The sequence below is a fragment of the Vigna umbellata genome, chromosome 8, assembly GCF_029865625.1.
Source record: "Vigna umbellata cultivar VRB3 chromosome 8, Vumbellata_1.0, whole genome shotgun sequence".
In the NCBI taxonomy this organism is placed as follows: Eukaryota; Viridiplantae; Streptophyta; class Magnoliopsida; order Fabales; family Fabaceae; genus Vigna; species Vigna umbellata.
The window spans coordinates 12,854,903-12,869,788 of record NC_142172.1 but is presented as its reverse complement, the minus strand read 5'-3'; the positions used below and the strand labels follow the sequence as shown (position 1 = coordinate 12,869,788).

General features: G+C 26.9%; 1 protein-coding gene across 1 annotated transcript; it reads left to right on the top strand.

The window, feature by feature from the left end:
- Positions 1-10,009: 10,009 nt before the first annotated feature.
- On the top strand, positions 10,010-13,591 carry LOC124825299 (serine carboxypeptidase-like 45). Its single transcript, XM_088097317.1, has 10 exons — positions 10,010-10,565; positions 10,701-10,802; positions 10,909-11,004; positions 11,194-11,286; positions 11,365-11,435; positions 11,536-11,826; positions 11,989-12,113; positions 12,775-12,867; positions 13,135-13,252; positions 13,340-13,591. The coding sequence occupies exons 1-10, from the start codon at positions 10,316-10,318 to the stop codon at positions 13,496-13,498; spliced, it is 1,398 nt and encodes a 465-aa protein (XP_087953443.1). The 5' UTR covers positions 10,010-10,315; the 3' UTR covers positions 13,499-13,591.
- The last annotated feature ends 1,295 nt before the right edge of the window (positions 13,592-14,886 follow it).

Genomic DNA, 14,886 nt, shown 5'->3' with positions numbered 1-14,886 from the left:
GACCAAGAAGTTGAAGAGTAATGGGAGAATAAGTATCTTCAAAGGTTTAAACCTTCTTTCTGAATTAGGGTTGAGGACATTGCAGCTGCAGCTTTTGTAACATGATTTTATACGTGCACCAAAGTAAATTATGATAATTTTGCAATTACTCTAATTGTTGATGTGTCTCTTGTAATTGTGTATCACATGAGTATGTTACTATGACGTGCCCTCTTGTATTTTCCTAACATGCCACACCACAACATTCATTCCACCATTGATACTTGAAAGTTGGAGAAGAATATTGCAATTAGAATTTTGTTTTTTCTTGGAATGAAAAATGGAATAGTATGGTTGAATAAGTGAGCAAGAATATTATGTAGGACTTGAAAAACACAATAGAAGTTGTTACAATATAGATGAGCATTCTATTGAAATAAGTTTAACATTACTCAAACTAATATTGATTGGTGGAGCAATTGACATGATCAAACTTGTAGCATTAGTTAATGAGTAAATGTAAATTTCAGTTGTGATTGTATTTTAAGCGTGAAAGGAAGAAGTCACGAAGTATATGAAAAAAAAGAGATTTATTTAACACTTTACGTGATAAACTTTGACCAATAATTTGAAAATGAATAATATACTCAAATTAAGGGTACTTTTAATGTGTAATTTTCATCCAAAACCACTATAGTCCATTCTACATATGTCGCAAGGTAGCACGAATGAACTTCTATTTCTCTCGTACGTACGTGTATTGTACTACTTTCGCCTTGCACATGAACAAAAGATATAAAAAAAGTTGCACCATAAGATCCATCACTTAACTTCACTATAATAAGGAAGTGGAACTTGAATACAAGGTTTAAACTTAAGTTGTTTTTAGCCTAATTGATCACAAGTATACGCAACATTGGCAACCCTAGATATTCTATCTTGAAGAGAACACAAATGTGTGATCATGTTATTTTGAACATGACATCAAACAAATAGAAAAGAGTAAGATTTGATTTGTAAACTTCTTTTTTATATGTTAGGAATTCAAAAATCAGTTTGAGTTTATAATTAAAATATAATTTTATAATGTCAAGAATTTAAGTTTTAATTTGAATCACATGTTAACTAGAAATAATAAAGTTAAATGATATATAAAGATGAAAACCCATAAACATGTCTTACGAGTTTAAATTAGAAACGATGTTGTAATATTTTATATGAATTGACTCATTATTTGCATCAAATTTTATCTAGATAATATACTTTAAAAAGTAAAACAAAAAAAAACTAAACTCAATATTTGTGTATGTATGTGCATGTTTGATTTGTTAACTTAAATGCTTTAATGCAAAACAATCTTCATGATCACATTGAAAACTTTTGGTCATGGTGTCAACGACAAAAGACAAAACAAGGTAAAGTTGAAAAATAAAAGAAGAATTAGAAAAATAAAATATGGCAACTTATTTTTATCTAATAATAAGTGATATTAAAAAGGTTACATCAATTGGGAATAATATTAAATTGTTCAAAAAAGAAGAAGATAGACATCTTGCTTCAATAAAGAGTTTTTATGATGATGATTGTGGAGAAGTGTTGAAGATTTAAAAGAATGTTTAAATTCAAAAGATGCATTAAAGAATTAAGAATTTAGTTGTTGAAGTCTTGTAATTTGTTTATATTATTTAAATTAATAGGTTAAGAGTTAAAAGACATAACTCAAGCAACAAAGCACTCAAGAAAGTTTTTATTTATCAGATAAACTTTTCACTCAAATGTTTAGAGTTATGACGGCTAGAAAAACTCTCTTTGTGAAAAGGGATTTTGAAAAACCTAGTGTGGATAGAATAAGAACTTTCACTGTGTGTCAAAGGAAGTGTTTTATTTCTTGTGTCTTCAAGATAAATGTTTTCTAATCTTAACTTTATTTTCTCTAACTGTGAGTTGTAGTTAATTTAAGTGATTTGTTAATCCCTATTAACAGTTGGACATGAAATAAGTATAAAATTAAATTTATTTTTCCTTGGACTTTTTATTGATCTTTTATTATCTTAAAGAAATCATTTTATAGTAAAGTCAGATTTTAGAAAGAGAAAAATTTTAAAAACACAATTTTATTAACAAACTAATTCAATTTTTGTTCATATGCGAATATTCTGCTACGTGATTCTAATATAAATTATAGTACATAAATGAGGTATAATTTTATTTTTGTAAAATTAAGTTAAATTTGGACTTAAAAAAGAGTTTTATAATCTTCAAATAGTCAAAATTATAGTAAAATTTCATTTCATTTCCTTTTCAAGTATTATTTGTACATAAATATAATCCATATTTGTAAATGGAGTAATTTGATAAACCATGTTTCATATTAATTATTTAATTACATAATATATTTTATTTAACTTAATTTAATGATTTGGTGGAGTGACATTATTATTAAGCAATCGAAAAATACTATTTAAAAAATATATCTAAAACTAATTAGAATTTATAGGTTTCAAGAAAAAGAAAAAATGAAAACCATCTATTTATAAGAAGAAATTTTTTTAAATTAGTTAATTTCTTTTTAAATTTTAAAAACATTGACTTTTGTTGTACCAAATTAAAAAAAATTCTAAAGATTTTAGTTGGAACCAACACATTAAATCGTACAAGTAGTGATTTTAATTGGAAAGTCTAAGACAATATCAGAAATTCTTATTTTGAAGTTTAACAAAAGTGTTTATCGAAATAACGTCCATAAAGAGAACTATCAAGGAGGGGTTCCTTGGGGAGATACAAACACTAATGACATATGAGCCCAACCATATAAGGGATTGACACTACTCTCTATCCAAAACCTTAAATAGTGAGTTAATATGTCTCTCATCTTTATATAGTGCTCTACTTTCTCATTTATATCCAATGTTGACTTAGACTCACACTTGGATTTCCAACACGTCTAATGTTTTAAATGTTATGTAAAAATAGTACTTCATCATAAAGAACAAAGCTTTATTGCAAAGTTCTGCATTGATTCAGAAGAATGTTAGGATATAAGAAGACATTCTGGAAATGTTTTGTCATGTCATTTTGTCTGCCCAATCCGTACAAGCAGTTGTTTTTACAAAAGCAACATAGCATTTGACCTCATACAAAATGCTATACACCTATGACAAAGTCAATACTCTGAATAACAATTTTTTTTAAGCTGCATACCACGTCTAGCACTAAATTGTGAAAAAAATTTAAACTCTATTCAAACCCTTTCCCCCTCTTCTAGAATTTATATTTCATAATTATCTTTTCTTAAGGAATTTGTGTTTGGTTAATGTGTATTTAAGCTAACAATGTAAACATTATTCCATAAAAAATATGTAAATAGTGATAATTCTAAATATAAAACATTCAAATCTAATGAATTAAATTATAATTCTCTATCGGAGAAAGGTTCACCAAGATTAAATTTCACGAATTCAATTCAATGTAATGTGTGTATAACATAATTCAAGCATTCCCACTACAATCTTACTAGTTCTAATTTCTTGGAGAAAAGTTCTAAACCTTATTATAAAAATTCTAATTTATTAATTATTTCTATTCAATGTCATTAAGAAAATGTGTTTAGAATAACTAAGAGATAAATATTTACGCTTAAAATCAAACTGTTAAGTTGTTCAATAGTGAACTAAGTTTTAAAGCATTTTCTAACTTTTAGATACAACTAAAAACATAGATGATCAATCATGTATAGTTAAGCACAAAAAAATAACACAAGAAAGAAAAACTATATTAAGAAAAGATTCATTACATCCAATCACAATGAATAGAGAGTTAACTACTCTTAAACATGAGAAGCACACAAAATGGCAAGAAAAAGTATGAGATTGAAATATGAAATAGTTATGGAGGTCCTCCTCAAATATTTGTCCTTCACTTTGTCTTCGGTTCAATTTTGCCCTTATTCAGTTCCAAAAAAAACTCATCTTTTTCATTCAAAAATTGACTTTTTTAAATAACTCACAAAAAAGTAGCTTATATCCTTGGACAAACTTATTCTCTATTCTCTCGTTGAACGATAAATTACCTTTTATCAAAACATACCTTCTTTAATAGTTGAACAAAAGAGCTTGTCTTGGGTAAGTTCAGGATGTATTGAGTGAATATAAAGTTTTTCTCATTAGATGAGGAAGTTGTTTACTTAAGTAAAATAATCTCAAAAAGACTTATTCTCCTGATCTTCAAACTTCCACTCATCTACAAAAATTGATAAAAAGGTAGTTACTTCTTTGAAAGAAAATGTTTAAATTCTAAATATTTTCATAAAAAGAACAAAAATTCATGACATAAAGAAAATTAAAAAATCCAATAAACATGAAAAATAAGTTATTATGACTCTTATCAAAATGTCAATTTAAAAGATTTTCTAAAAATCAAGTTTTGAAAAAATTGATTGAATTCTTTTTTCACAACTACACCTTTTGAATCTTTGTAAAACAATGTAAAATCCTATGAAAAAAAAAGACATATACGGTGTTTTCTTGTAGTAGTAGGTTGCCCCCTATGATCAAGTAGGTGTGATGCCTAACTTTATTTTATTCTCATTCTTGCAGGATCTTCAATGGGAAAAAGTTGGAGCAAGTGAGAAGCAAAAGTGTCATTTATTACATTACATGCAACAACAATATCTTCCTTATAACAACGTTGCTTAGGTTCAGATCTTGTACTTTGTCCTCCACACTCTCCAACATTCTCTAGATGCCCACTTTTGTCCGTACAAAGATTCTTTCTTCTCACCTTCTTTGCATACTCAATTCTCATTAGATTATGGAAAATGATGGCCACTTTAATATTTAATTATCAACTTTTTATAAATGTTTTCAACTAAATTTGGTTTTCCTTTTCATATTTTCAATTTTCAATTTTCGGACCTTTTACCTAATCTTTCAATTGACTTTGTGTCAAGATCAAAATAATACATAAACTTTAAATATAAATATATATTCTAACATTTTTTTAATTAAAATAATAGAATTCATTTATAATTTAATATTAATAATAATATCATTTTATATTAATGAGACAGAATAATAATCATACCAATTGATGTAAAAGTAAAAAGACAAAAATTTAATTGAAAAATATAATTTTTTTAATATTTAATATATAAAAAAATTAATATAAACTCAATAAAAAATACTTAAATTTATGAGACTAAAAATTTAATAAGTGTCTAATTATAATATAATATTTATTTATTTATTTTGAAAGGTTAAACTATAGTTTTTTTTTCGTTATCAAAAAATATTTTAATAAGATTTGATTGACACATTTTATATGTTATTGTATAGTTGTGGGACCACCCAAAAATATCCAATTTAATATTTAAAATATAAAAAAGAATGTATTGAAGATCAAGAATAAAAACACATTAAATTATATAAGAATCGATTACTAATATTTGGTCGTACTTAAAATGTGTGTGAATACAAAATGTCCAACACATTGTTTGACTAATATTGAACAACTATCTAGAAAGCATATTTTTCTTTGCAAAAAAATGGAAAAAATGCGCAATCAGTCGTGTGTAAAAATTTTGATATAAATATAACAATACAAAGGTATTATATTTGTGAGGTAAATATAAATGATACTAGGACTATAGGTTACAACTTGATTATAGAGTGTCCCCAACCTATATATACTATTATTGTTTCTCTACCAATAATTGGAATTTACATTGACTTTATTCATCCATATCTTCGTGATGCTCCAAGGATTGGCATCATGTACGATGCTTTTATAATAATGAGAGAACATTTTTTACCCCAAATCTTTTACAACTACTATTCTTCAAACAACTACATTTTATGGGAAAGTCTCCATTTATATATATTTTTTTATCTATTTTTGTTTTTTAACATCTTAATTTCAAAATTAATGATTAAATTAAAATGATCTGACATTATTAAGGCATGTTCTTTTGAGTGGATTTGAGGGGATTTGAGAGGATTTGAAGATAAATTTTTTTGTCGTTTATTTGAGTGAATTTGGAAGTAAACGAGAGTGAATTTGGAAATAATTTTTTTTAATTTGTCACGTCAATGCAATTATATACTAATTCTCACAAATTTTATTTCCAAATTCACTCAAATAATCGACAAAAAAATTTATCTTCAAATCCTCTTAAATCTTCTCAAATCCACTCAAAAGAACAGGGCCTAAGTGATCTAATGTTGAATTGTTATGAATGGTTTTTGAGGCTGTTGTAGCAAGTTGAAAGGAATTTAGTTGTAGAAATTGTTAAGTTTGGTCCATGATAGGAGGCACAATGTAGGGTAATGGGGTTGGCCATGATCATTGGTTGATAGTTACATGATTCAAGGAATCTTTGTGAGAAAAGAAGTGATGGTTGATTATTTGCCTCATCATCACCTATATAAGTAGACAAGAATCTTAATCTCTGTGGAAAGTAACATAGAGATTCCCCTACCAATTCACAACATTCTTTTTTCTGCTCTTCTTCATACCAATTCACAAGTAATTGGATTCAAGTATATGCCAAATAAATTTCTATTCATCTTATGAGGTTACTCCTACAATACATAGAGATTGGATATGGGCGTGAAATATTTTTTTTTATTTAACGTGAAGTTAAAATTTATTTATATTTTAAATTTGGATATAGTTTAGTTTCAAACTTTAAGAATTAATAGATATAATAATCATAACTTATCTATATTATTTTTTTTTATATGGTAAACAATGTTTTAGATTGACTGAGTTGTTCTACTATTTGACACATTTTAATTCAAATGTTAGTCTAAAATATCATTTAACACAAAAAAGAATTAACTTGGTTGGAATAAGATGATTATATTCATTTATTTTAAAATTAAGAGACCAAAATATATTAAAATTTGTAAAAAACACAAATTACAATTTTGAAGTTTAGAAATTATATAACATATTCAATATTTTATTTAAATAGATGGGATAGAGATCTCATATAGAATTAATATAGAATAGTGATAAAACACGTTATTACAAACATCACTTTATACAAGTTGTCATTTATTATTCCACCATCTACAGATATTTAATATGAAAGTGATGTGTTGGAGATTTCAAATTATCAAAGATAAAAATAATTACAATATATAATTAATAATTAAGTGCAAATTTTACCTAGTAGGTTTTGTAAAAGATTTCTAATAACATAACTTTTTATTTTTATATTTTGTAAAATATTATTCAATAAATATGTGTACCGCTAAGAATACCACAACAAATATATTTGAATGGAAATAAATATGAAATACAAATTCTATACTTTTTCACGGTACTTCATCAAATCTATTAATATTGTAATTTAGCACTTTTATCTTTCTTAAATTTAAGATTAATTATGTATTTACATTTCTTTTTAATCTGAAGGAGTTATTGTCCAATTGAAAAGTTGTTTTTGTTTGGATTTTGTATAATTGTATATGGTCTAAAGAATAAAAGATATTGGAGACAGCAAGAACAATGAAATCTTACAAACACGGAAATTACAAAATATGTCACCACATCTTTTATATTTCTATCTATAGATAGTCTTGAAAGTTTGTCTTAATTTAAATTTTACAATAAGATGGAATGAAGTTTAATTTAGTGATCCTAATTTTATGTTATTTATAAATAAATAAATAAATGAGATTGGTGAGTAGAATATTTCCGAGTCAATTTTAATATCATATTTTTTTTATAAAGGTAATAATAAGTTTTTTCATAAAACTCCATTATAAAGATTTCTTATAATATATTAAGAGTAGTTTAATAATTTAAAGGAGATGAAAATGAGTATTAAAACAATTATAAAAATAAGAACCAAATCTCATTTCATATTTAATTCAAAAAGTCAGATATTATTTTTATATTTATATCTGTACTTAGTAAATATGTGAATTTTTTTTTTCAAAAACATAAACGAGTTTATGAAGACAAATTTATTTACAATTATCATCCCCACACAAAACTCATCTATATAGACCATGTATAATATTCACAATAACAGACAAAATGAATTATCAAATTTAGAGTTACAACTGTTATAACTTTTTTCATGTATATGATTCGCATAAATATTATATTACTATTAATTATTTTATGAAAGAACAAATTATAATATATCCCAATATGCTTAAATTTTTTTAAGAAAAGATATGTTGAATAAAAAATGTAAAAAATAATGCCCTTAATGTAAATATAACTATTTTCAATATGTTACTAAATATTTTAGAAATGTATATAAAAATAAATATTTAAATAATGAATGTGAATTTAAAAATGGGTAATTTAAATGAATTCATGCATGTCGCAGGTTTTGTAAAGAGTTGTGAAATAAGTGTATAAATTTAATTTAAAAATGATAACAAAATTTATTATGGTTAAGCTCAAAGTATTTAATCATATATTTAAGTTAAGAGGTGAGAATAGAACATTTTTGTTGGAGTATACGATAAGCCACTGCTTTTTTGTTGGGCTTATATAGTGTTTTTTCGGACTTTTCTTTCTGCACCCCATAATTTTGAAAATAGCAATTTTACTCTTTGTAAATGTGATTTCCAGAGTGTTATGAAATATTTCAAAAAGATTAGATGTAATTACCTATTTTATTGAAAGACTAAGTAAAATAAATAATAAGACAAAATTATTAAGTCAGTGTATTAAGTAGAGTTAAGTAGAGTTAAGTAGTTGGTCGAAGATTTATTTATATAATAAAGAGTAAGTTGAATTAAGTTTTAAGTATCTCATATTTTCTATTTTATATTTTATATTTTCAATTTAATTTATATTAACAATTTGTGTTTTATTGAATATTTAAAAATATTTTTTAATTTTCTTGTAAATATTTTACTGTTTGATTTTGTTGTTAATGAAATGATACGACTATTTTTTATCTTTTCATTTCTAATTTACAGGTCGAATTAGTTCTTCAATTTCCTCAATTTCACAAGATCAGTTTGGTTTTTCTCTCTTTTTGTAAGAACGAGTTGACGGGTAAATTAAAGAAGAATAGAGAGGCAAAAACAAATTTGGATTCTCTATTCAGTATTGTTTTCTGTCGTGTCTTTTGATATTTTAAAATATATTTATTTTTTATGTATAAAAAATAATATATTTTAAAGACAAAAAAAACAAGAAAACTCGAGAGAAATGAGATTAAGAAAAACAAGATATTTAAATAAAAGTATACAATATTTTAAACATTCAATAAAATAACTTTTTAATAAAAATCGTTCAAATTTATAAGATATTCAAAACACTTGATTGAGTTAACAAAATAGAAATTTCTAATATGATAATTTAGTACAAAGCAGTATGCACGAGTTAAAAATATAAGAGAAAGAATAGGAAAATTACATTATAAAATTTACATCAATATGCATAAATTAATTTCAATTAATGAAAAACTATTTTTTAAAAGGAGTTCATGAAGAAATTAAACATAAAAATGCAAGCACCATAAAATAAAAAACTTCACCAAGCCCTTGATGAGATATATGATAAGAGATAAACAAAAATCGTGTTTATTTTCTTTACAGAAATAAATATAGACAAAAGTGGAAGACTGAGAGAAGAGGGAAATGATTGCTTCATCACCAGCAATTGTTGTCTTATTGCTATCATCTTTCTCTATCAATCTGTAATAATGCCCCGTGACTTAGTTGATCAGTCAGCTATGGCACAATTTTCAACTTGTTGCAAGTGTGAACTCCAACCTAACAATCTCATGCTGTTTTTTTATGAATAAACATGCTGAAGGTCTTCATACTTTTTTAGTATTTAATCCTACACATAACTCTAAAGTGAGAATACTAATCACGACAGAACAAAGTAAGCATGACCAGATTTTCAGATATTTGTTTGCCTTTAAAAAAGATCTAATCAATTTTTTCATTATTTTAACTTTCTCAGTTTAATCTTTTTCCATCAGAAGCATCTCAACAAATTATTTTTCTGAATAAATACTAATTCGTTGATCTGTATTCCCTTTTTCACATTTCCATTACTCAATGAGGACAAAAGAAAATTTGTTTTAGATAAACAATTGCAGAATGCATCAATTGAACTCTTTTGAATGTGAAGTAGTGTTGTAGTAATAATGAAGCTCCAAGATTCAAGACATTGGGGTCACCACCAAAACTTGTTTCAGAGTCATGGACCCAACATGCACACTAACACATACCACAGTACTATAATAATCATTTTCACATAGGCCCTTACTATATTCCTTACTCTGCCTTCAACTTTCAAAGAACACACACAGAACCATCCTCAAACCAACAATCCCTTCTCAGATCTTACTATGATGTCTCAGTCATTTGTTATGATTGCAGCATCACTGTTATTTGTTATAGCACAAAGTTTTGTGGGAGTGAATTCAGTTTCACAAGCTGATAAGATAAGCACTTTGCCAGGGCAGCCACCAGTCAAATTCCAGCAATATGCAGGTTACATTACTGTGGATGAGAAGCAGAAGAGAGCTTTGTTTTACTACTTTGTTGAGGCAGAAGTGGAACCAGTTTCAAAGCCACTAGTTCTATGGTTAAATGGAGGTATTGGTATATGCTGTAGTGTAAATGACAAAATTTCTTCTTTTTTTCTTTTTTTTTTCTTTGGTTTTGTAATCTTAACCAAACCCTTTAGATTCAGTGGAAGAAGCAATTTAATATGCTGTTTGGGTTTTGAAGGGCCTGGTTGTTCTTCTGTTGGTGCTGGAGCTTTTGTTGAGCATGGCCCTTTCAAACCAAGTGAAAATGGACTTTTGAAAAATGAATTTAGCTGGAACAAAGGTAATCCAAAAAACTCAGCTAATCTTGTACTTTTTGTTGGATATGCTAAGTGACCTTTTAGGTTTAATCTAAATTTCTTATTGATTTGAGTTTGTCTTTGTTGCAGAGGCAAATGTGCTGTACTTGGAATCACCAGCTGGTGTTGGTTTCTCCTACTCTGCTAACAAATCTTTCTATGACTATGTGAATGATGAAATGACAGGTTCTTCTTCTCTTCTTCCCTTGCATTTTTGTAAAGTAGCATTTAAATAGTACTAAACGAGTCACGGTTTAGCTGCTAACAAGTTGAACTGAATTACTTAACTACTAATCATATTTGTAGTTTGATTAAGGATCAAACTATGATGTCACATTTCTCAAAAATCTGATGTGTGGTTCCACTTCCTTACAGCAAGGGACAATCTTGTTTTCCTACAGCGTTGGTTCACTAAATTCCCAGAGTTCAAAAACAATGATTTCTTTATCACAGGGGAAAGCTATGCAGGTATTAATAATATATATGGTAAATGAATGATGTTTCATTTTGTGTTGTTTCTGTGAGGTAATGCACACTAGTTTTCAGGTCACTATGCACCCCAACTTGCACAACTCATTGTTCAAACCAAGACCAGGTTCAATCTCAAGGGAATAGCAGTGAGTACACACATGAGATATTTTTAATGATTGATAGATAAGAAGCACTTTTTTGTTAACTTGAACAGCACAACTTGTTTCTCATATTTTATACTTGCAGATAGGGAATCCTCTTCTAGAATTTAACACGGATTTCAACTCTAGAGCTGAGTTTTTCTGGTCCCATGGCCTAATATCAGATTCAACTTACGAAATCTTCACCAAAGTATGCAACTATTCCCAAATTAGGAGACAGCATCAAAGTGGGACACTTACCCCCATTTGTTCAGGAGTAAATAGGCTAGTGGCAACGGAAGTTAGTAGATATATTGATACATATGATGTTACACTTGATGTGTGTCTTTCATCGGTAGATCAACAGGCTTATGTGCTGAATCAACTGACTCAACTGGTATATGCTTCATTCATTTTGTGTCTATCTTGATTGGTTTTTCTTCAATAACTTATTTGACAAGTTTTACTCGAGAGTTTAATTCTTTTTTTTCTATACTTGTCCAAACATGTCATGTGTTTTCCTGCTTAGTTATTTTGCAAGCTTTGAACTCTTATGCAGCAAGAGAGAGGAAAGATAGATGTTTGTGTGGAAGATGAAACTACTGCATATTTGAATAGGAAAGACGTGCAAAAAGCTCTTCATGCTAAGCTCGTAGGGATCACTTCTTGGTCAGTTTGCAGCGAGTAAGTTTTGTTGCCTAAAAGATGGCAAAACACTAGTTACAACCTTTTTAACTTTAAACTTAACTCAACTTCATAAAATCAGTTTAAGATAAGGTTTATATCTACTTATATTATAATTTGGTTATATTTATAGTCTGACGTGAATTCTCAAAAACAGTCCAAAAAGTCCGAAAGTCATTAATAGAGTGTTTGATTAGGATAGGATCAAGTATAACATATAGATTCTACTTTTAAAGAAAAAAACTAGCAAAAGATTGAGAATGTTAGAATGGAGTAAAAAAGAATATGACTAGGGACAATGAGTAGAAATGAGTAAGTTGAATGTCTTATAAGAAAGAAGATCGATATACCAATTGTCTTTAAGGGTTTGAGTTGAAGGTAATGTTAATCTCTTATATAGGTTATCTCTTCTGTAAATCCTCTCTCAAAATCCCCATCACAATTCTCCCCTATAATGTTTGATCTCAAGTTCCAAAGATTAGAGAATTCTAGTTTCACTAAAAATAGTGTAATGAAAAAGAGGGATAAAATATAAGTTCCACACCCTATTTCATCTAGCACCGAACTTTCAAGATCAGGGTGCTTGTTAATACAATACAATAAATGTTCTCCTTTTCAGTGAGACTTTTGGATAGCTACTAATATTTTTCCTTTGTCACAGTATTCTTAAATATGACATGCAGAATCTAGAGATTCCAATTATTTCTATTCTTGGTGCACTTGCTAAGTCTGGTATCAGGGTTCTGGTATACAGGTAAATGAGTTTTTGGTTTCTTTCTATTACAGAAATTTTAGTACATGTTTGGTTCAGCATTTGTATTTTCGAACTCACATTTCATATGTAAAGCATGGAAGTTATTCAAAGTAACTTTATTTTGGTTGCAGATCATGAATCGGTGTTTGAGTTAATCTAACATGAAATCAAATGTTCACTTTATCATGCCTATGCACCACATTCCTGTCACAATTATTTATGCTAACATTCTTAAGCAAAGCAAACAATTTCTTCTCTTTACTGCAGTGGAGATCAAGATTCAGTGATCCCATTAATTGGTACAAGATCCCTGGTAAATGGACTGGCCAAGAACTTTGGACTTAACACAACAGTGTCCTATAGAACCTGGTTTGAGGGAAGACAGGTTAAGACTTAATGCATGAAGACCCTGAAAATTTTCACTGCATTTTAGTTCTGTCAATCAGCTCAAACCTTTTCTGATAATTTTCAGGTGGCTGGTTGGACACAAGTATATGGAGACATCTTATCATTTGCCACTGTAAGAGGAGCTGCTCATGAAGCTCCATTTTCCCAGCCAGAGAGATCACTGGTGCTACTGAAAGCATTTTTGGAAGGAAAACCACTTCCACAACCATTCTTTCAAATATGAATGACAGAGGTGTTCTTAGCTCAATAAGAAAAGCATTCAAAACCCTCACATAAACTCATTATTCTTAATGGATCATCTTTCAATTGTTGTCAACATTCCTTCTATCTTTCTGCATTTTTGTTTCCTTTTGGAGTGAATGTTACATGGATGTATCTCAACCAATTTCGTTCATGCCATTCCTCAAACAAGTGAAAAGCAGAAAACACACGTACACACAACAAAACCAACCCTTGTACAAAATAGAGTAATCAAATCAAGAATTTATATATATATATATATATATATATATATATATATATATATATACACACACACACACTTATGTCGACTTCCAAATTCAATGATCCAGAATCAATATTGATAAAAACAAAATATACAAAACCAATTTTATCTAACTTCAAAATAACTAAGAAAAAAATGTCATACCAGTACAAATTTTAGTCAATTTAAAACTAAATTATTTAACTTTTCCCTGATTCAGTTTGCTCTTGCTTTTTCCTATGATTGTTTTCATGCATGAATTGTTGGAGAGAATGGAAGAGAACTGATGCTAGTTTGATTCAATGAATTTTCTGAGAAAAGGGAGAATGAATGGACTCACAAATGTGTAAGATAGGGTGTTTCACCCTAAGCCTCCAACATCTTCAGATTTATAATTCCAATTTTAACCTTAATCATTATTTTTCAAAATTTTTTTCTTTTTTATAAAGTTACTTTGCATACCTCTAATTTTTTTCTCTCTCTGCGTCCTTTAATAGATTTTGAAATCTATATAGATTTTGAAATTCTTTTCATAAATTTTTAAAATTTCATTTTTAAATTTAAAATTTAATAATAATCTAATTTAATTTAAAATTTTAATATTATTTAACATACATTTATATCTTAATAATTATTAAAATATAATCTCAACTATTATAATAGTTATATTAAAAAAATAAAAACAAAAGTCATTAAAATAAAACTAGTAATAATAAATATTAAAAAAATTGTTTAGAAATACTATAAATAATATTAGAATTTTAAAATAAATTAAATAATTATTAAATTTTAAATAAAAACAGAATTTTAAAAAAATTTGTTTATCCATATTTTAACAGTTTTGATATTAGATAAACAAAGTTTTTTAAAATTTAGTTCTTTTATTTAAATTTAATAATTATTTAATTTAATTTAATTTTTAATATAATTTAATATATTTAAATATATTAAATCAAATTTTATATAATTTTTTATTAGTATTTTTATTTTAAATATTTTATTTTTATTTTTTAATATAATTATTATTGTAATATAAATCATATTTTAATAATTATTAAAATATTAAAATATATTAAATAATATTAGAATTTTAATTAAATTAAATAATTATGAAATTTTAATTAAAA

Excerpts from the sequence above, each read along its gene's own strand:
- LOC124825299 (XM_088097317.1), top strand. The coding sequence starts at position 10,316 with ATGATGTCTCAGTCATTTGTTATGATTGCAGCATCACTGTTATTTGTT. Across the intron at positions 11,436-11,535 it reads TCAATCTCAAGGGAATAGCA|ATAGGGAATCCTCTTCTAGA; the intron begins GTGAGTACACAC and ends TTATACTTGCAG. Across the intron at positions 12,114-12,774 it reads TCTTGGTCAGTTTGCAGCGA|TATTCTTAAATATGACATGC; the intron begins GTAAGTTTTGTT and ends CCTTTGTCACAG.